General features: G+C 39.3%; 1 protein-coding gene across 1 annotated transcript; it reads right to left on the reverse strand.

The window, feature by feature from the left end:
• Window positions 1-22,333: 22,333 nt before the first annotated feature.
• Window positions 22,334-24,114, reverse strand: LOC308102486 (eotaxin-like). The gene is made up of 3 exons (XM_080452233.1): window positions 23,913-24,114; window positions 23,335-23,446; window positions 22,334-23,035 (listed from the first exon to the last, which is right to left on the reverse strand). Exons 1-3 carry the CDS (start codon window positions 23,977-23,979, stop codon window positions 22,942-22,944), a joined length of 273 nt encoding a protein of 90 aa, XP_080308359.1. The 5' UTR covers window positions 23,980-24,114; the 3' UTR covers window positions 22,334-22,941.
• Window positions 24,115-24,299: the final 185 nt, after the last annotated feature.

The following is a 24,299-nucleotide window of genomic DNA, read 5'->3' on the forward strand; positions in this document are numbered from 1 at the left end:
GACTCAATCAAGAATATCTCAATATGTTGCCTAGAACTGGATAATTGATTGAGGTCATGTGATCAGTGACATACGCAAGGTGTACTTTTGGCTGAGGCCAAAAGTACACCTTGCGTATGTCATGTGTATCAGTTCACTGATGTGAACTGATACACATGATCACATGGCTCCATGTGATCATGTGTACTTTTGGCTGAGGCCAAAAGTATGTACTTATACTGCATTTATATTGTGTACTTATACTGCATATTATTCAACTCATCATGAGCAGAGCTTTCATTAGAGCCTAATAAGATGGCTCTGTGACGATTTTGAAAAAAAAAAAAACTTTTAGAGCTCATAATTGGCAGCTATTTTGCATTTGAAGGTCAACAATAGGACAAATCATTATATAAACACCAATAGTATTCCTTGACCAAAATAAGCTCTGAAACCATGATTTGTAATTTGTGCATCATTGTTTTTCGTTGCCACTGTCGCAAAATTGCTTGCTCAGGGTGGGACTGTCGGGTCTCTGCTCTACATGTAAAGTGTCTTGAGACAACTTGTTTTGATTTGACACTTTAATAAAATTGAATTGAATTGAAAATTGTAGGTCAAACCATTAAAAAGTTCATTTTCACGGCCTATGGCCTCTCACAAATTTTCCCCGCCCCTTTTAAAAATACACCCCGGCTAAATTTGTTTGATAACCCTCCTAGATGACAAATCCATTGAGAAACGGACCTTTGCTCTCCACGGTCACGGAAGTGCCAAAAGATGACCCTACTAAAAAGCTCTATCTATGTGTCTGTGTGTGTGTGTGTGTGTGTGTGTGTGTGTGTGTGTGTGTGTGTGTGTGTGTGTGTGTGTGTGTGTCTGGCTCACTCAGTCGTCGAGCACACTGGCCTTTGGACAGTAAAGACCCCGGGCACCACCAACTCAGCGTGTGAATAGGATGGCTTGGGCAGTGGTGGAAGAAATACTCACATTGTGTACTTAAGTAGAAGTACCAATACCTCAATGTAGAAACACTCTGTTACAAATAAAAGTCAGGTATCAAAAATGTTATTGAATAAAAGTACAAAAGTATTCGCATTAAAATACTTAAATACTGAAAGTAAAAGTACTCATTTTCCAAGTTTTGACAAACTTGGAAAGAAAAATCAAGAACGACATTATATTTTACCTATCATTTTATTTATATGCCCATAGTAGTGGATGTATAATGCATACTTTGTAGGTTAAAAAAAATGTAAAAAGTAAAGGAGAAACCTAACAAAAACACTTGATTTGTGACATTTGCCTATTACAGTAAATTATTAGCAAATATGTTCTTGGGCAGTGGTGGAAGAAATACTCACATTGTGTACTTAAGTAGAAGTACCAATACCTCAGGCTCAATGTAGAAACACTCTGTTACAAATAAAAGTCAGGTATCAAAAATTGTATTGAATAAAAGTACAAAAGTATTCGCATTAAAATACTTAAAGGAGAGATCCGCCCATTTTAAGTGTTATCTTTGATGTGTTGCTAATCACTCACCATCATTGAAAGGGACGTTGAGTTATTTCAGAGAGTCCTGTGTCGTCCAGTCTGTCGACCCCCTCCGTTGGCATAATGGGAGCCCGTGTAAGAGTGAAAATCGTCTATTATAACCGATGTAAAGTTAGTATTTTCTCTACTACTGCTCATCGTGGAGTGTCATGATACTCAAACGTGCACTGAATGTCGCGAGCGAGCTATCGTTCCTGCAGAACGACATGATGCTGGTTGCTTATTTCATCCACAGACGCCAGGTTCCACAAACTTGGAAAGAAAAATCAAGAACGACAATATATTTTACCAATCATTTTATTTATATGCCCATGGATGTATAATGCATACTTTGTAGGTTATATACAAATGTAAAAAGTAAAGGAGAAACCTAACAAAAACACTTGTGACATTTACCTATTACTGTAAATTATTAGCAAATATGTTCTCATTCTAAAATATATGCGTTAAGTGTTATTAAACCAGTAACCAGATGAGGAACAAACCCCCCCCCCCCAAAAAAAGCTGTTGTGCAAACAGCTTTATTGCAGTAATCACCACACTGGGGGCGTGGGGAGAGAGGAGTGCATCTAGAAAAGTGATCCAAACGACTGTGTGTGTGCAGGTCATGTGATGAGATACACAATACATTAAAGCACAAACAGCAGTAGGCTACTGCCAGCAACATGTGGATTAAAATAACGGTGTTTCATGTACATTAGCCTATACACTGTATGCTAGCAGCCAAAGCGAGAATTGAGGGCTCAGTACTGTGATTTTTTTGGAGTAATCGCCATCATCACACACATTCATCATCATCGATTGGAGCTCTAGCTATTTAAGAGAGTAGAAATCGAGGTGAGTTGCGCCTAAATGCCATTTACTGTATGTATCCATTACTGCGCCTCACACTTCAAACCCAGAGGCTCTCGTGTTTTACTTAAGATGTGAGTGAGACTTTGGGTGCTGCTGGGCTGTTGGGAGGACAAAAGGGCGTTTTTGGAAAGCACAGCCCTTGCCCCTCCTAGCAAGGCAGAATCTGACTGGCTGGCTGACTACAGAAATCCTATAATCCTTCCTTTCCGTTAAGGTGCAAGTCAAAAGTGACATTATCATTCACCGATACAGTATTAACCAGTACTTGCCCCTGTAGGATGGCAAAAAAAAAAAAAAAAAAACACTCACTCCTTTTTTCTTCTTCACAATCATCTGTATCAGATTAACAGTTGAATTATACTTCAGCGTACAATCACTTTGCTTGACTGATTTTCAGCAAACGTACATCAAAGTATAAATCTCGTTAAAACAGTTCAACTCTGAGACATTCGCCAAAACAAGACCTTTTTCAGTCCAGTCTTGCTTTTGTACAAATAAATAAAACTTCAAGTGAGGACTCCATAACGAAGACATCACACTCAGACCCAGATCTAAGCAAAATAAAACATAAAGACACACCCACAAGGACACCTGGGGGCCCCCAGACCCCACTTTGAGAACCACTGCTGTACATTTGCTACTAAAATCTGCGCTCATCCAGAGCGCTGATGATATTCTTGACCCAAGGAAGCGCAGGGTCCATGCAGAGACGGTAATTCTTCGCTGTGATAACACTGCAAGGAACAAGAAAAATATGCCTGTTACTAGAATAGTAGGTGGTGTTTGAGAAAATGCATACATACTGTAGGTATATATATATATATATATATATATATATGCATTATATAAATCAAAATAAATACAAGGACCACAATGGAAACTTTTTGCTATCCTTTTTGCATAACCTTTGACTATACCTGTAGGGTAGAACCGGGACGAACGACGCGCAGGGACGGTTGCAACACGGACCTTTTTTCATGCTACACTTAAAATTCGTCACATCCGGCGACGTCACCCTCTTCGTCTTCGGTCGAAAACATCAGACACGATTTTTTTCCCAGTTCTGATCAAAATTGGCAGAGTTGAAGCCACTTTTGTGTATTTCGACACTGTAGTAAAAAATACCCTATTTGAGTGTTTTCCATTTGTACTGCTGTGTTTATTTGGTGCCGATTGTAAATGGATTTTGTCTGTTAGGCTAATCTGTGGGCTAACTCTCAGTGAAGGTTCCATTGAAAAATATTCATTAGCTTTTGTGCTAGCTAGCAAAACATCCGGGGAGGGCAGGGAGGGACGAACGGCGCATTAAGCCACTCGATGCATTACGGACAGGGAGGGACGAACGGTGCATGTGTAAAACACAAAGTTGAGGAAACAGACAGAGGGGACATTAACATGATACATTTATTTGACTATCAGCATGGTCATTTGCTCGTAGGGTTCTACTGAAGCATCAATGAGAGTTAGATGCCAGAAATGTAACGTTTGTACTTGTTATAGGACATTTCATCCGACCGCGCCGTCCGACCCCCGTGTATGCACCGTTCGTCCCGACTGGCGGCCGTGTGCGGAGAGTAGCGCAACGTCACTTTACTTACCGATTGCGTTCGACTCGTTTCACTAAAATTAAAACGGACTGCGGGTAATGGGAGAGGACAAGTGTCTCTTGTTCACAAAAAAGTATGGTTACATGAAATTAAGTAATCTCTGTGCAGGGAGGGAAATAGAAAAGGGTGCGTCGTTGGACCCCACTCTCCCCTACTGTTAATAAGCATGATAACGAAGTATTCAATAAATCAATCAATATCTATATATATATGTCACAGGTAGATTGGCATTCCAGGTAGATTGGAAGTGGAGCGCTTGTTTTTAGGCTCGGGGCGGGGCTGCGATGCGAGAACGACGAGAACGACAACATGAATATACATACATACCGGCCTCAGTGGCGCACTTCGATAATCATTGGACTCCCCATCCAATATTACTGGGAGTCTGGGTTTGACTCCCGCTTGGGAGATTACTTTTTCAAACAACCGCAGATTTTTTTTTTTCGCCGATAAAGTATAGTTTTGGACCATGACGGAGGCGTGCCGACTCAGGAGACCTTGAGGCCAAGGAGTCGCGCCCGAGCGCCTCCAGGCGCGAGTGCCCGCGACGACCGGCCGATGGTCTCCTAGTCGACTAAGCGCCGTCCGAGTTATGTACCGATAGGCACAGAATCGTAAATGATGTTGTGGGGACTGCGTTTGCCCCGCTATGGTTTGCCCCAACTGCCACTCACTGCACTAACATAGCCCGCCAGCCCCGCCAGCCCCGCCTCCTCAGGCTCGCCCATGGAATAAGGCTGTTCGCGGGTGTGTGTGTGCACGCGCGTGCATGTGCGCGTATGCGTGTGTGCGTGCTCGTTTGTGCGCGTGTGCATGCGTGCGTGTGTGGTGTGGGACTCATGTCTGTCTGGCTTGCATTGCCCTCTGGCGTTGGTTCTACAGAATTGCCTGGGGGGCGGACGGGCGTTGAAAACAAGCGCTTCTTTTCCAATCTACCTGGAGTGCCAATCTACCTGTGACATATATATATATATTGGTTTGTTGGTTGTTCATTGTTTTTTCATTGTTTCATTGTTCATTGTTGTTCATTGTTTGTTTTGGTCCTTGGGTTTATGAAAGGCGCTATATAAATTCAAGTCATTATTTTTATTAATATTATTATTATTATTATTATTATTATTATTATTATTATTACACATACATATACATATACATATACATATACATATACGTATACATATACATATACATATACATATACATATACATATACATATATATACACACACATATGTACTGTACATATTTATTTATTTATCTCCAAAACGTACATGACTCCTGCCTTTGCACAGCGGTGGTCAGTCAGGTGGTAAGACTTCAGTTTGTCGATCTTCACTCTCTTTGGGTAGAAATCAAAGCAGCAGGTATCAGGGCCACGTCCATCTGCATAACATGTTACTTAATGTTAATATAATGGTTGTATTTTATTACACAATAGATATTATAATACATTTTATTTGTATTGCACTTTACATTTGAAACAAACCTCAAAGTGCTAAAATTATCACACAGAGTGCCGCACTATGAGCTTGTAGATCTGCTATTTTTAGAAAGATCGTGAACATTTGTGCAAATCTTTGCTTCTGGGGATTCTATAAATGTCTTCTAAATCCTACCATTATGTTTTTTTTATTTTTATTATTATTATGTTGCTATAATATCAGTGGTTGTCAAAATGTCAAGGACCACCCAAAATGATATGTATTTGTCCACAGACCCCCCCCCCCCCCCCCCCCTCATCTCAAAATATTTTGTTCCAGGGACCCCCATCATAAGCAAAAGATTTTAGTTAAAAATGTATGTATATATTCAAAGATTTGCACACACTTTCACAATTTTCTCCCCAAAAAATAGCAGATCTACAAGCTACAAGCTCATAGCGCGGCACTCGGTAGATCTGCTATTTTTGAATAGCCAAAGAAATCTTAAAATGACACAGATTCCAGCGTTCCCGGAGTGAATGGGTAAATAAAGCAATTTGTAATAAGGTCACTAAAAACATGCATGTTTGCTTACTGTTGGCCGTCACAGAGCAGCACAGAGCTGCTCCTATCAGGATGCAGAACAGGAGACTGGTTCCCATGGTCACAACTTCTGCAGAGATGGATGGATGGATGGATGGAGGGATGGATGGATGACAGACACAATAACTTTGGGGTTAGGCATAGTTTCACTGAGGTTAAGTTTAGGAATAAAAGGACCCGGGGCAAGCGTGTTTTGGGGCGAGCGTTCTTGTATTCCTGTGTAGAAATGGCTACAGGCCAACCAACACACTGGTATGCTCTCTTTCATACAATTAGACAGTACATTACATAGACATGCATGCATTGACACTGTATCACTGTCCTCACATGCTCTCACTTTCACATACATGCGCAGTATTGCCTTAAACATAATTGTTAGGTTTATGATCGTAAATCAATAAACCCCCTTGCTGTTGATCACACAAAGATGAAGAAAGACACGTGACACACGAGATCTCTTTTACTCGTACGAGGATTGTAACGACCATGTAACTCACTTCACACGATCCCAAATTACAATGGCGCACTTCCCCTCTGCCCAAGCACTTTATTATGAAAAGAGAGGAGAAGGGAGGAGACAGAGGAGTGGAAATTTACTAGCTAACACATTGAATTAATACATTGCAGGATATTCAATTAAATGAATACAATCAAAGAAAGAACTTATATACACATTATATATATATTTATAGCTGCACATCTAAATGCTGTAAACCGATCCTGTCAATAATACTACACATAGACAGTCAAATACAGTCCAAATACTGTATGCAGCATGTGTCATTTACACACTATACAGGAATTATACACTCACCTCATGATTTGATCTCAACTGGAAGACTGTCCACTCTACCACTGTCATGAACAGAAAGGTATTTTGCCCAGAATATGTCTTAAATCTACAGGGCACAAATTTGTTTGTGGCCTTTGATTGATTGATTGATGTACTTTATTTAGTAAGACATGTGAACAGTACATGACAGTAAATAACAGTACATGGAAGTACAAATTCACAATACAAGGTCTACTAAACTGGAAATCTCATTAAGCACTAAGCTTGTTTAAGATGAGAACCCCATGCACACAAATCATGATGACATATAAGAGACAGACAGATATACACACTACGGTACTATACAGAATGTCATACAATCAGTTTACAGGTTACTGGTATGAAAAGTGAAAAATATGTACAAAAGAAGAAAGAGAGAGGGGGGAGGTAGGGGGGTAGGTTAGGTTAGGACATGGGGTAGGTTAGGACTTGGACAGGGGCCATTTTTGAATTGCCTAGCTTGCCTCCAACTTAGCATGGCTCTTTACCTTGTAATGTCAATACATTCTCAACTTATCTAGTCAGCAAAATAGCACTGAAAGCAGCAGGGCCACTACAGTGCAGAAAGACGTTTAATTGTTCCACTACATTTCATAATGACTACAATGGCCTTTTCTCTCACTGTGCCACAGAGCAAGACTAAAACTTTCTCTCTCTGTGTGTGTGTGTGTGTGTGTGTGTGTGTGTGTGTGTGTGTGTGTGTGTGTGTGTGTGTGTGTGTGTGTGTGTGTGTGTGTGTGTGTGTGTGTGTGTGTGTGTGTGTGTGTGTGTGTGTGTGTGTGTGTGTGTGTGTGTGTGTGTGTGTGTGTGTGTGTGATACAGTACACTGGCATAAGTGTGAGAGTTTATTTTATTTTAAAATTAATAAAAAGGTTTAGTCAGTTAAATTAAGGCCACTCACATCTATATGCAAATGACATCAAATTCATTCAAACTGATAACTGACTGGGAGGGAGTGTGGGAGATAGGTGGGTTATTGCTCTGAGTCTAATGATCATTACATCCTGATGTGAAAGAAAATATTTCTAAAGAAGAAGAAACAAATAAACGTTATGTATAGCCTTTCAAAAATCATTTGGAAATAATATATATATTTTTATTTAATTTTATTAAAAAAAAGTAAAGTAACTAGTTACTAGTTACTTTCATAATTTAGTAACTAGTCAAGTAATAGTTACGTTTTTGGAGCAGTAACTATAACTATAACTAGTTACTTTTTAAAAGTAACACTGCTTATACTACATACTGTAGGACTACAATGGAAACAAGTCCCCAGGGCCTTTTTGTTATCCTTTTAGCCCTAGTGTTTTACTATTTACAGTTTCCATTTTTGACTAATTAAAGTATTCAATCAATCAATCAATATAAAGAGATAAGTTCACCCAAAACTATTTTCTCCCCCCTATAGATTAGTCACCCCATGGAGAATTGAATTCATGGATATTTTTTTGTTTTTGTCGCATCGCTAAGCCAATAATTTGATGACCAGCGGACCGGTAAGTAGCGGTTCCGGTAGGAGACAAAAAGGAGACTCTTTGTGTCTCCTACCGGAACCACTGCCGGGCATCAAATTATTGGCTTAGAAATGCAACAAAAACTAAAAAATATCCATGAATTCAAGTCTCCATGGGGTGACTAATCAATAGAAAAAAAGTCATTTTGGGGGTGAACTATCCCTTTAAGCTGGTTTATGCTATTTTAAACCACCCTTTAATGGAATGATATGGGATATGGGGCTATGGTTCAATACCACCCTGACTAGTTTATTTGGAGCTGTTTGAAGTTCCGTTTTTATATAAAAATTATATTAATGTAAAAATGTTAACATCCTTATCTAAAAAATTACATCCAATTAGGCTTAAGGTTTCATCTAATTAGACTTTTCTTTTTTATGTATATGTCAAATTAAATTACACTTATGGGCCAAATGGTCACTCAGTTGATTGAGAACATTAAAGGCCTAAACCAGGCCTGTTTCAGGCCAGTCATTTGTAGGAATAAATGAAACTTCAATTGATGAACTTTACTCCCTAATGAAGACATCACATTCAGAATGAGACTTGAGTTCTGGGGGTACATTAGGTTACTCTTCTTTAAGTAATAAATTTGAGATGGCCCTGTGTACATATCCTCATTATGTTTATTTCTGTTCAAAGATCAAACCTTTTTGACAAATAATTCATGTATCTAATATAGTTGAAACCACTTAAGCCCTAGTCTAAATAAATGGTGTGTGTGTGTGTGTGTGTGTGTGTGTGTGTGTGTGTGTGTGTGTGTGTGTGTGTGTGTGTGTGTGTGTGTGTGTGTGTGTGTGTGTGTGTGTGTGTGTGTGTGTGTGTGTGTGTGTGTGTGTGTGTGTGTGTGTGTGTGTCTGTCTAGTTCTGAAGACGGTCATAGACAGTTTATGTTGTGGTTATGTTGTATAGAATAGTGACAAGTTAAATCACTTCCCTTTCTAGCAATCACTTTCAAGCATTCCTGACCTTAGATAGATAACGTTCACATTCAAGCATTTCCAATGTGCAAAACTGTGCAAACCCTGTTTAAAAGGAACGACAAGCAACACTGACTCACCTTGACTCGCTCAACAGCCGGCAGCTGTGTGCACAGGTTATTGTCACACAGGCACGTAAAAGATATGCTTTTATTATAAAAGTAGGCCCGAGGACAAGATATTACAGAGCCATAGTAACCATGTCAATGCTTATACTGCTGAGGAGAGAGAGAAGAGAGAGACTAGAGGATAGGAGAGCGGAAGCAAAGTGGGGGGTGAAACCTGGCACTTCAGCAGCACTGCAGGTGTCACTAGACTAGAGCAAAAGGTGAAACAGAACAAAAAGCTCTAGCTATGTGTGTGTGTGTGTGTGTGTGTGTGTGTGTGTGTGTGTGTGCGTGTGCGTGTGCGTGTGCGTGTGCGTGTGTGTGTGTGTGTGTGTGTGTGTGTGTGTGTGTGTGTGTGTGTGTGTGTGCGTGTGCGTGTGTCTGGCTCACTCAGTCGTCGAGCACACTGGCCTTTGGACAGTAAAGACCCCGGGCACCACCAACTCAGCGTGTGAATAGGATGGCTTGGGCAGTGGTGGAAGAAATACTCACATTGTGTACTTAAGTAGAAGTACCAATACCTCAGGCTCAATGTAGAAACACTCTGTTACAAATAAAAGTCAGGTATCAAAAATGTTATTGAATAAAAGTACAAAAGTATTTGCATTAAAATACTTAAATACTGAAAGTAAAAGTACTCATTTTCCAAGTTTTGACAAACTTGGAAAGAAAAATCAAGAACGACAATATATTTTACCAATCATTTTATTTATATGCCCATAGTGGATGTATAATGCATACTTTGTAGGTTATATAAAAATGTAAAAAGTAAAGGAGAAACCTAACAAAAACACTTGATTTGTGACATTTACCTATTACAGTAAATTATTAGCAAATATGTTCTCATTCTAAAATGTATGCGTTAAGTGTTATTAAACCAGTAACCAGATGAGGAACAAAAAAACAGAAGAGTTTTAAAAAGATCAAGGAGTTGCGACTATAGTTGCATGCCTTTAAGTTGGCAATATTTTTCTTCCCTAAAATGCAATTAGCCTAACTTCTGCTCTCACACATGCCATGTTTCTGCCCCTTGCCCCCCCCCCCCCAAACAGCTGTTGTGCAAACAGCTTTATTGCAGTAATGCAGTGCCCACCACACTGGGGGCGTGGGGAGAGAGGAGTGCATCTAGAAAAGTGATCCAAACGACTGTGTGTGTGCAGGTCATGTGATGAGATACACAATACATTAAAGCACAAACAGCAGTAGGCTACTGCCAGCAACATGTGGATTAAAATAACAGTGTTACATTGGCCGATACACTGTATGCTAGCAGCCAAAGCGAGAATTGAGGGCCCAGTACTTTGATTCCTTTGGAGTAATTGCCATCATCACACACATTCATCATCATCTATTGGAGCTCTAGCTATTTAAGAGAGTAGAAATCGAGGTGAGTTGCGCCTAAATGCCATTTACTGTATGCATCCATTACTGCGCCTCACACTTCAAACCCAGAGGTTCTCGTGTTTTACTTAAGATGTGAGTGAGACTTTGGGTGCTGCTGGGCTGTTGGGAGGACAAAAGGGCGTTTTTGGAAAGCACAGCACTTGCCCCTCCTAGCAAGGCAGAATCTGACTGGCTGGCTGACTACAGAAATCCTATAATCCTTCCTTTCCGTTAAGGTGCAAGTCAAAAGTGACATTATAATTCACCGATACAGTATTAACCAGTACTTGCCCCTGTAGGATGGCAAAAAAAACAACAACAAACCACTCACTCCTTTTTTCTTCTTCACAATCATCTGTATCAGATTAACAACTGAATTATACTTCAGCGTACAATCACTTTGCTTGACCGATTTTCAGCAAACGTACGTCAAAGTATAAATCTCGTTAAAACAGTTCAACTCTGAGACATTGGCCAAAACAAGGCCTGTTTCAGTCCAGTCTTGCTTTTGTACAAATAAATAAAACTTCAAGTGAGGACTCCATAACGAAGACATCACACTCAGACCAAGATCTTAGCAAAATAAAACATAAAGACACACCCACAAGGACACCTGGGGGCCCCCAGACTCCACTTTGAGAACCACTGCTGTACATTTGCTACTAAAATCTGCGCTCATCCAGAGCGCTGATGGTCTTCTTGACCCAAGGAAGCGCAGGGTCCATGCAGAGACGGATATTCTTCACTGTGATCACACTGCAAGGAACAAGAAAAATATGCCTGTTACTAGAATAGTAGGTGGTGTTTGAGAAAATGCATACATATTGTATATATATATATATATATTATAGGTTTGTTGGTTGTTCATTGTTTTTTCATTGTTTCATTGTTCATTGTTGTTCATTGTTTGTTTTGGTTCTTGGGTTTATGAAAGGCGCTACTGTATATAAATTCAAGTTATTATTATTGTCTCCGCCGGAGGCGGAGAGTATGTTTTCGCTTCGTCCCGCTGTGTGTTCACCTCCCTCCTAGCCAAGCTAACATTGGTCAAGCTCCACGTGACACGTGTCAATATGTTGACACCAATGCCTTTGATTGGCTAGAGGGACGCATGACGAAATAAAATCCTATAAATAGGTGTGTCACTTCAAAAAGCCATTTATGTATTTTGAAGTGAGGTAAGACAGGATCAATCAGTCTTGATTGGAACAGTACCTTCCAGTACAAATCACCCGTCCGTCCGTGCGTGTGTGTGTCCCTCTGAGAACACCTAACATTGGTCAAGCAAAGGCGCAGAAGGCCAAAGCTAAGAAAGCATACTCATCTACAACAGTAACACAGAAGAGGACTATAGAGTTGAATTGATCCCACAACAAGGCCGAAGTCTTAATACTGTAACAATTGGCCACCTTGATCAAATACATTATGTAGCACTAGAGAAAACTGATATAGATCAAACACACCAATCAACTGCTGAAACTGTTCAAGACAATGAAGATGAAGAAGACAGACAAGAATTTGAACAAACCAGTCAATTACGACGACTCCCATATGACACATTGCTTCAAGAAGAACATTTTTTAGATGCAGACACTACATATTCAGTCGCCCCTGCAGAACACCAAAAACCACGCGCATTCTACCAAGACGACCCGTTCTACCAAGACGACCGACCCGTGCTATTAAAATAGCACGGGTCTGCTGGCGGAGACTTGTGCTCCGAGGAGCACATTTTCTAGTTATTATTATTATTAATATTATTATTATTATATATACATATATACACACACATATAGAATATATATATACTGTACATATTTATTTATTTATCTCCAAAACGTACATGACTCCTGCCTTTGCACAGCGGTGGTCAGTCAGGTAGTAAGACTTCAGTTTGTCGATCTTCACTCTCTTTGGGTAGAATCCAAAGCAGCAGTTATCAGGGCCACCTCCATCTGCATAACATGTTACTTAATGTTAATATAATGATTGTATTTTATGACACAATAGATATTATCACACAGAGTGCCGCACTATGAGCTTGTAGATCTGCTATTTTCAGAAAGATTGTGAACATTTGAGCAAATCTTTGCATTTGTAACTCAAATCTTTGCTTCTGGGGATTCTACAAATGTCTTCAAAATCCTACCATTATTATAATTTGTTTTGTAATTATTATGTTGCTATAATATCAGTGGTTCTCAAAATGTCAAGGACCACCCAAAATGATATGTATTTGTCCACAGACCCCCCCCTCATCTCAAAATATTTTGTTCCCCCATCAGAAGCAAAGATTTGAGTTAAAAAATGTATGTATACATTCAAAGATTTGCACACACTTTCACGATTTCTCCCAAAAGAGAGTTATGAGCTACGCGCTTGTAGATCTGCTGTTTTTGAATAGCCAAATCCATCTTAAAATGACACAGATTCCAGCGTTCCCGGAGTGAATGGGTAAATAAAGCAATTTGTAATAAGGTCACTAAACATGCATGTTTACTTACTGTTGGCCGTCACAGAGCAGCACAGAGCTGCTCCTATCAGGATGCAGAACAGGAGACTGGTTCCCATGGTCACAACTTCTGAAGAGATGGATGGAGGGATGGATGGATGACAGCTCTACAAAAGGTGTCTAAATGAAAGATAGCCCATATACTGATGCTTAAGAACCAAGAGAAATTGCAAAGAGGAGGGAGGTGGGGTGTTGTGGTCACAGGGGGGCGGAGAGAGGCTTTACTGTAACACAACTCTTTCAAAAGTCTACCTAAGAAAAGGAAAAAAAATACCCGATACAATGTATCTTACAAAGGAAACGTGTGGTTAAGCTCACAATCCGCTCATATTATCAATACGTCTTTGCCTGTTCTACTCTTAGCAAGACAAGGTGAAACGCTACAAAGGGAAGGACGAAAATTGTGTCAGTATAAGCTTAAAGCTTAATCATCATTAGATAGTCTAATGTTTCAAAGTACATCAAGACATTAACCCATTGAATCCTGGAACACATCTACAAATGTCTTCTAAATCCTAACTGGTTTCTGAAAAACCTATGTTGCTATAATATCAGTGGTGCCCGAACTGTTTCATGTCAAGGACCCCCCAAAATGATATGTATTTGGCTGCCGACCCGCCATCTCAAAATATTCTGTTCCAGGGACCCCTCCCCCGGAAGTAAAGATTTGCACACATTTTCAGGATAAAAATAAATAAATAGCAGATCTACAAGCTCATAGCACAGCTTGTATATCTGCTATTTTTGAATAGCCAAAGTATAAAATAATGGTTTTAGCTGATGTGAAAATATATGAATTTATTAACCCCATGACTGTCCTGGCAGGCCACTGAGACGTGCAGCAGAGGTCACTGAAGCACCAAAAAGAGAAGTGTATGTATGTATTTGTGGTTGAAAACGACTGATTACAAGATAAGTTACTGACAGACCAGGTAGACAGGAACTTGGCTACTTTTGAAAATAGCAGATCTACAACCTCACAATGTCGCATCGCGACACATTGTGAGCTTGTAGATCTGCTATTTTCTCAATTTTTTCTCAAATCTAAGATGACACAGATGCGTTCCCGGATTGAACAACACTGTTCTTGTTGAATATGTACAGCTCTTTATTTAATAAAACTGTAATATATTTATATATATATATGTACACACTTCAAGTGAAACACAGATCCAGTGTTTGCCAGTCTGCCCCCTTCCAACTACAGTATATATACGTATCTTATCAGTCCAGTCCTCTAAAACAGAGATGGGGGGCCCTTCGAAAATCTAAAAGACAAAAACATAAATTGCCCAGGAAAATAAAATGGTCGAGACAAATCAGACAAATCATTTTAAGATAGAATTTCACCTCCAGATTTCATTGCACATTTAAAAGAGTAGTTACAAATTCTCTATCCATTACACACCCAGAGATTTTAATTTTTTTTGTCGCATTCCTAAACCAATAATTTGATGACCGGCGGAAAGATGCTAATGTCTCCGGTATAGACTCAAATAGTCTCCATTGAGTCTCCTACCGGAGAGTCCGCCGGTTATCAAATTATTGGCTTAGGAATGCGACCAAAACAAAAACATCTCCGTAAATTCAAGGCTTCATGGGGTGTGTAATGGATAGAAAATAAGTACTTTTTTGGATGAACTACTCCTTTAACCAAACAGAACATTGTTGATGTGTACAATACAATAACATGCCGTTTAGATTTTTAATTTCTGCGATAAGAGGGTTGAGGGGCACATATACTGTTGGCTACGCGGGGCAGGGGGGTTATTTCATACATAGGCCAGCCTTTTGCTGTAACAATCAAGAGTAACAAACTTCTTTCTCATTTCTTAGAAATGTCACTTAAGACACAAACACACATTTTTGAAAAGCAACACACATTTGCATTGTGAATTAGTCATGTGCAAAGATGTAAATAAAAAGACAGACAAGACAGACTAAAACCATGGTTCATTTAAATTGCAAGTGATGACACTATCTTTATCATGAGGCACAAATAAAGGCATGTTGTGCAAACAGCTTTATTGCAGTAATGCAGTGCTCACCACACTGGGGGCGTGGGGAGAGAGGAGTGCATCTAGAAAAGTGATCCAAATGACGACTGTGTGCAGGTCGTGTGATGAGGTACACAATATACTAACCCATTAAGACCCGAGGCTGAAACCCAATCCTAACCTAAGGGGAAAAGTTATATTTTTGATTAAAAGTATAATTTGTTTTAAATCGTGTTGCTAGATTATCGTTGTTGTCGGGTGGAAACCTTGTATGTCCAAAACCGTTCATTTTTTATGATAATTTTAGAAACAATTTAAAGTAGTGAAAATAGCCGATCTACAAGCGCACAACGCCTCACGTCGTGAGGCGTTGTGTGCTTATAGATCGGCTATTTTCACTACTTTTGTGCAACACTCTTGTATGATGAAGAAGGGCTTTAATTTACGGAAAAAACATACACATTTTAAACTTGCAGATACGAGGTTACTGCCCGACAGTGACGATATTTAGAGTTATACAATGCAGGTCCACAAATAACGATTTTTAGCAGCCTCTGCTGGTCATTACCGTCACTGCCGGCTGTTCGTTTATTCCTCTGTTACCCAGAATTCCATTTGTTTTCACCGGAAGACGGAAGCGTTTCAAAAAGCGTTCTTTTAATTGTTTTATACAATCTGTGGATCGTTTCTCTTAGCCAGTGGAGCTTTAGTTACCGTGAGCTGTGTTTTATTTTTCTGTTGTTTTTCGATCTTCAAATCATACAATCTCTTAAAATCAGCGTGTGAGTTTCCTTTTTGTTATTAGCGCGGTAGTTCCTGGCCAAACAGGAAACCGGTGCGGTAGAACCTGGCCAAACAGGAAACCGGTGCATTTCCGCTTCCGTTTTCCGGCCAGATGACGTCATTTTCGCGGGAGAGTCTCCCCCGACACCGTTCAATAGAAAATATATAAATAAAAGGCTTTCGGGGGTGAAATTCATGGAGTGGGTGTTGTGAAACATTTGCCACTCACAAAATATATACAATTTAACTTTAGTTTTATTGAAAAAGTTACCTAGTATTACTTTAACTAAAATGACACAGATGCTTTCCCGGATTGAAAGGAACAACGTATAGGCTTTCCAGGTCTAAATGGTTTAAAGCACAAACAGCAGTACTGCCAGCAACATGTGGATTAAAATAACGGTGTTTTATGTACAGTATCCTATACTGTATGCTAGGCAGCCAAAATGAGAATTGAGGGCCCTGTACTTTGATTTGGAGTAATCGTCATCATCACACACATTCATCATCATCTATTGGAGCTCTAGCTATTTAAGAGAGTAGAAATCGAGGTGAGTTGCGCCTAAATGCCATGTATGCACCTATTACCGCGCCTCACACTTCAAACCCAGAGGCTCTCGTGTTTTACTTAAGATGTTGGTGAGACTTTGGGTGCTGGATGTTTGTCCTACTGTCACGTAGGACAAACAGTGACCGTCTCTGTTTGATCCTTTCAGATCTACTGTCCAGGAAAACATCTCTTTTACCACTATGGATTAAATCTGACTTTTCAAGCCTTGGTGTGTAAACTAATCGGAGTCCTATCGTGTACGCTATTCTTATATCGGTTGAGTGGCACGAATGTCATGCAAAGTTTGGCCAATCCATGAAGGCAGTGCAATTACCTAAATATCATACAGAAACAGGGAGCGACAACAACGATCTGGTATCACCCACCCCTATATATTTGAACATATATACATTTCCTGAATATGACAGAATGGGGAGAAATTCTGGCGTTTTCTTGCTGGGCTGGATCCTGCTCTCCGAGCTAAGTGCCATGAACAGGGGGCGACAGACATGGACGAGGCGTTGATAATACCAAGCCGCTGTGAGCGTGCACGACAAGCTGTGTTGGGGGCGAGCACGCCACCTGTGTCGCCCTATGGTCTCCCACATCCTGCTCAATCTCAATTCACCACGGGCTGCAGTTATCCACCAACTGACCCCACTTCGCCATCACCTCACTATTTACCAAGCGTATTCTCACTGGCTCCAAACTCTCCGACCCACTATCTTCCTCTGGCTCACTTCTTTCTATGTTAATAGCTACTACTGGCCTCTCCCCCCGACCATGATACTACTTTAACATATTTATGTGACATAATCTTTTCTTCTTAAGTCTATCCAAGGTATTAATTACATAATTCACATCATTTAATTCTCACCAATCACATAGGGTCCACTAAAACGAGCATGCAGGGGGTCTCCCCTAATAGGCAACAGTACCAGCACTCTGTCCCCCACCTTGAAACTATGTGCCTGCACCTTCTGGTCATACGTACTGTAGCCTTAATTTTCTCTTAGTCCCCCTTTAAATGTTCTCTAGCAATCCCACACGCTGCTCTCAGTCTGGCCTTAAACTCTGACACATGATCCAAGATGTTCACCTCTGTCTCCTGCTCAAGAAACTGCTCCTTCACCAACTTTAACGGTCCCCTTAATTCATGCCCAAAAACCAGTTCAAACGGACTGTTTACTCATTTACTGGATCCCTGGCTGCAAATAACAGAAAGGGGATCCCTCTGTCCCAGTCACCTGGGTCCTCCACACAGTATGTTCTAATCATTGTTTTCAACGTCTGATGATGCCTCTCAAGGGCCCCCTGAGACTGTGGTGATATATGGATGACTTTGACTGTTTTATACCCAGTTGGTACATTACTTCCTGGAAAGACAGAGTTACTTGAGGACAGAAGGAGATCAAGTTCTACCAGCTAAACCATTTGGTTTGGTTTGTCATAGTACGGTAGCTAGTGGATTCCATTAAGGTGATCAGGTATTCTCTGTTGATGAGAAAGTCCAAGGCATGCACATGTAACAATGGAAAAATACACACCCTGCAAGCTACACTTGATTTGTTTTTGATTTATTAGACATAATAATTATATGTTAAATGCTTCTCACGGAAACATCAAGGATAAAATGCCAATGGAACACTGGAACAAGGAAACTTGAGAGACAAAAAAGATATGTACATGATGAGTGATTAATGAAGGGCATGCCAGGATTTTAATTGACTGCAGTGTCACAATAGTTTCATGTGAAGGCACCTAAGTTTGATCAGACGTGAGCTAACTTTTAGGTTGGAGGAGGTCCTAGGCTGTGGATGGAGGGTTTCCATGGATTATGATTGTGGAGTGTTATTACAGTTATATAGTTATATAGTTATAGTCAATTATTGAAATCCCAAACATGGAATATACTTGGACCATGCCACATTTAATGCCTGTCTCAGGACTGCCACCTGCCAGTATACAGTGGATAACTTCCAAGTCTCCAGGTGTTCGAAAAAATAGCTACCACTTTAACCCTGACATCCCAATTTTGTCAATATAGGTAAAAAAAAAAAAAAGATAAGAAGATTACTGATCTACAAGCTCACAAGATGCTGTGATGAGTTGTGGTTGTGATTGCTTGATTTGGATAATAATAATCCAACTTGTAGATCGGCTTTCCCCCCCAAACAATATTTTTATTTATTTGATAAGTGGCTTGTTTTAAAATATGTAGCGCTGTGGAATAGAGTAGACAATATGGCACATCAGGAGTCCATTATCATATATTTAGGGCTAGGCCTATGTGATTCTGGTAATATTACCTTTTTTTTAAAAGCACATTTAGCTATTTTCACAGAATTGAGGCAGTTATTAGCAATCTTTTCGTTTAGCTTAGTCTTGTTGTCTTTACCTGATGCAATTGTGTGTACATGTGCAACAGGCCTGCTAAAAATCTCCTGCAACTCATTTTGATATGTTTCTACTTTATAATGAAGAAAATATATAGGCTATATCTAGATTATTTTTTAATTTTTTTTCAAAATAAAAATGTGCCACGGTCATAGACATGTACTGTATTGCCACGGACATGTTTGTCAGTGTACGGACATGTTGATGACCCCTGGCAATGATACATGCCCAAAATATGAGCAATAGATGAGAGGAACACATATGATCAGATTGACCTTGTCTTCCACCACTGCACTGACAGTGCAATTGAGAAGATGCATATTATGTGACCATTATGATGTAAACAGACATCAACTTATACAGGCCCAGTCAATATTGACCTTGTGCCAGGCTGCCAGCTGCAAAGTGTAAACATTCTCAAACAAGAACAATGTTTGGGCGTAAGCTTATACATACTTGGTGTTAAACAATAAAACATGACACTTGGAAGTCTTGGATCCAAGGTGAACAGCCTCTGGCATGTTAGAACAAGGCGGGTAATAAGAGAAGTTGGCAAGTCAGATCCGTAACTTCAGGATAAGGATTGGCTCTAAGGGCTGGGTCGGTCGGGCTGGGGAGCGCGACATAAAATGACAAACTTGAATTGAAATTGATAGATGAGGTTTAAAAAATTGGCAACCTAACTACCCCTGACCTCAACTCTCCTTACAAAAACAACAAGTGCTTGAAATGTAGTCTGTAGAATAAGACAACCCCTGAATACTATAAAACACTGCATTATGGGTATAAGGGTATAAAACAATCAGAGAGGGGCTCCTAGTGGGGCTCACAGCAACATAACACAATCAGAGGCGGGGGGCCTTAGTGCAGTCTTACAAGTACAAACAGACATATATATATTCATCTATATTCATACAGGTCTATCTATGTCATCACGCAGCACGTTTTCGTTCACTGGAAGTAAATAAGATTGGCCTTTTAGATAAGAAAATACACAAAAATCTTCTTTTTTGGGGGCATCCCTTGCTACTGTAGGTACAGTACTGTATGTCCATATTATGACCACGGATATGCTCTAAAAGTGTGAAAAACGTATTTTTCATTTCACTACCTCTTTAACTTGGCTGACGTAGAACTCCCTTTCTTCTCTACTGTATGTCGCTCACACCTCCTGAAAGACACACACACACACACACACACACACACACACACACACACACACACACACACACACACACACACACACACACACACACACACACACACACACACACACACAGGATCCGGACAATGTAACACAAAGCATGTGATGTATATGCTCATGTGGACATTTGTTACAGAGGAACAATCAGTAGACAATTAAAAACTAGAATCAGTGAGCATCAGGAATAAGGATCAAAAGTAATCAAGTGCCAGACATTTTAATATGTGTAGGTAATTGAAGTATGTGAACTCTACCTATAGGAGAAGATAGAGACACCTTGATTCTTAAAAATAGAGAGCAGTTGGATTTTGAATTGTATACACATGTCACATACATGCGCAGTATTGCCTTAAACATATGCTACACATGGACACATACAGTCCAAATACATATGTAGCAGCATGTGTCATTTACACCTTAGGCTACGAATTACAGTGGTGTAAAGTAACTAAGCACATTTACTCAAGTACGGTACTTAAGTACAATTTTGAGGTATTTTTACTTTACTTTTACTACGGGCAAATATTGTACTTTTACTCCACTACAATTATTTGAAAACTAGTTACCAGTTACTTTGTAGATTTTGATTATTATTACAAAACAAACATTAACCTCAGCCCTATATACATTTCGGCCATTTGAAAATAGCCGATCTACAAACTCACAATGTGTTGCGATGCGACTCAATGTGAGCTTGTAGATCGGCTATTTTGAAAAGATTTTTATACATTTGAAAACTTGTGAAATTGGACATTCTGCATAATGAGTACTTTCTACTTTTGGTACTTTAAGTACATTTGATACCAATACTTTTGTACTTTTACTCAAGTAAATTTTGAATTCTGGACTTTTACTTGTAACAGTGTATTTGAGAGTACTGTATTGATATTTTACTTGAATGTGAGTACTTTTTCCACCACTGACAAATTATACACACACATGATACACACACGATTTGATCTCAACTGTCTGGAAGACTGTCCACTCTACCACTGCCATGAAAAGAAAGGTATTTTGCCCAGAATATGTTTTAAATCTACAGGGCACAAATGTGTCCGTGTCCTAGCTGGCCTCCAACTTAGCATGGCTCTTTACCTTGTAATATCAATATATAGTCTCAGCTTATAATACATAGGATTACAATGGAAACAAGTCCCCAGGACCTTTTTGTTATCCTTTTAGCCTTAGTGTTTTACTATATACTGTTAAAATGTTTGACTAATAAAGTATTCAATCAATCAATTAAATATATTTTAAACCCGCCCTTTAATGGAAAGGGCCAACTGCCATGGTTCAATTCCACCCTGACTAGTTTATTTTGAACTGTTTGAAGTTCTGTTTTTATCCTCTTGGGTGTGCTACTGTACCATGTCAAAATGGGCTGAATTAAAAAAATATATATTAATGTAAAAATTTTAACATTTCCATATCTAAACAATTACATGCAATTAGGCTGAAGGGTTCATCGAATTAGACTTTTATTTTTTTTAAATGTCAAATCAAATTGTGCTCACAGGCCAAATGGTCACTCAGTTGACTGAGAACATTAAGGGCCTAAACAAGGCCTGTTTCAGGCCAGTCGTGCATTTGTAGGAATAAATGAAACTTCAATTGATGAACTTTACTCCCTAATGAAATTTACTCCCTAACTCAGAATGAGACTTGAGTTCCGGGGGTACATTAGGTTATTCTTCTTTATGTAATAATTGTGAGATGGCCCTGTGTACATATCCTCATTATGTTTATTTCTGTTCAAAGATCAAACCTTTTTGACAAATAATTCATGTATTAATAATATATAGAATATATATATATGCTATTTTTGAAGAATTTCAAAATTAACATTTTTAAATTTGAAAACTTGTTTCAACAAGCAAATCTTCTCTCATGGGGTTGACTGGCACAAACAATTTTCAAATAGGGGTCTGTGGCCAAATGCATACCAATTTAGGGGTCCTTCACGTGAAGATTTTTGTGAACCACATGGTCTATTATCTAGCGCATTGAAAAGGGATTAGACAAACTTGGGAAGAAAAATCAAGAACGACAATATATTTTGCCAAGGATTTTATTTATATGCCCCATAGTGGATGTATAATGCATACTTTGTAGGTTATATAAAAATGTAAAAAGTAAAGGAGAAACCTAACAAAAACACTTGGGATTTGTGACATTTACCTATTACAGTAAATTATTAGAAAATATGTTCTCATTCTAAAATATATGCGTTAAGTGTTATTAAACCAGTAACCAGATGAGGAACAGAAAACAGAAGAGTTTTAAAAAGATCAGTTAGTTTTTTTCCACCCTGCGCATCAGTGGTTCTCAAACTTTTTCATGTCAAGGACCCCCAAAATGATATGTATATGGCTGCGGACCCCCCCCCCCCCATCTAAAAAATATTATGTGCAAGGGATTTAAAAAAAAATAGCAGATCTATTCTAGCTCATAGCGCGGCACCGCGCTATGAGCTTGTAGATCTACTATTTTTGAATAGCCAAAGTATAAAATAAATGCTTAAAGTGATTAAAATGATTGTGATGCTATATTAACTAATTTTGCTGGGGACCCCCTGGTACCCCCCCCCCCCCCCACCACCCCACAAGGACCCCTGGGGGTCCCCGGACCCCACTTTGAGAACCACTGCTGTACATTTGCTACTAGAATCTGCGCTCATCCAGAGCGCTCATGATCTTCTTCACCCATTTAAGCTCAGGATCCATACAGAGACGGGAATTCTTCGCCGTGATCACACTGCAAGAAACAAGAAAAACATGTGTGTTACTAGAATAGTAGGTGGTGTTTGTGATTTTATCAAGAGAAAATGCATATATATATATGTATGCATTATATAAATAAAAAGGACAAAAACAATAACTTTTTGTTATCCTTTTTGCATAACCTTTGACTGTACTACAGTACCTGCTTACTGTTAATAAGCATGATAACAAAGTATTCAATAAATCAATCAATATCTATATATCTATATTATACATACACACACACACATTGCATATATTCATACTGTAAATGTATTTATCTCTAAAACTTACATGACTCCTGCCTTTCCACAGCGATGGTCAGACAGGTAGTAAGACTTCAGGAGGTCGATCTTCACTCTCTTTGCGTAGAACTCAAAGCAGCAGTCATCAGGGCCACTGGCATCTGCATAACATGTTACTTAATGTTAATATAATGGTTGTATTTTATGACACGATAGATATTATCACACAGAGTGCCGCACTATGAGCTTGCAGATCTGCTATTTTTAGAAACGTCGTGAAAATGTGTGCAAATCTTTGAATATATACATTTTTAAAGCGAACATTTTAAACTCAAATCTTTGCTTCTGTGGATTCTATAAATATCTTCTAAATCCTAATTAAAATAAATAAATAAAATTATGTTGCTATACTATCAGTGGTTCTCAAATGTCAAGGACCACCCAAAATGATATGCATTTCTCCACGGACCCTGGAACACGCGGTGCTGTGAGCTATGAGCTTGTATATCTATTTTTAAAAAAAAGCCAAATACATCTTAAAATGACACAGATTCCAGCGTTCCCGGAGTGAATGGGTAAATAAAGCAATTTGTAATAAGGTCACTAAAAACATGCATGTTTACTTACTGTTGGCCGTCACAGAGCAGCACAGAGCTGCTCCTATCAGGATGCAGAACAGGAGACTGTTTCCCATGGTCTCAACTTCTGCAGAGATGGATGGATGGATGGAGGGATGGATGGATGACAGCTCTCTTCAGCCACTACAAAAAGGTGTCTAAATAAAAGCCCATATACTGATGCTTATCAAGAACAAAGAGAAATTGCAAGAGGAGGGAGGTGGGGTGTCACGGGGCGCGGAAAGATGCTTCACTGTGACAAAAAAAAACTTTCCACTCTTTCAAAAGTCTACATAAGAAAAGAGAAAAAAAGACCCTATGTTTCTTACAAAGGAAACGTGTGGTTAAGCTCACAATCCGCTCATATTATCAATCCGTCTTTGCTTGTTCCACTCTT

Source organism: Gymnoscopelus braueri, assembly GCF_963280865.1.
Source record: "Gymnoscopelus braueri genome assembly, chromosome: 15".
NCBI lineage: Eukaryota > Metazoa > Chordata > Actinopteri > Myctophiformes > Myctophidae > Gymnoscopelus > Gymnoscopelus braueri.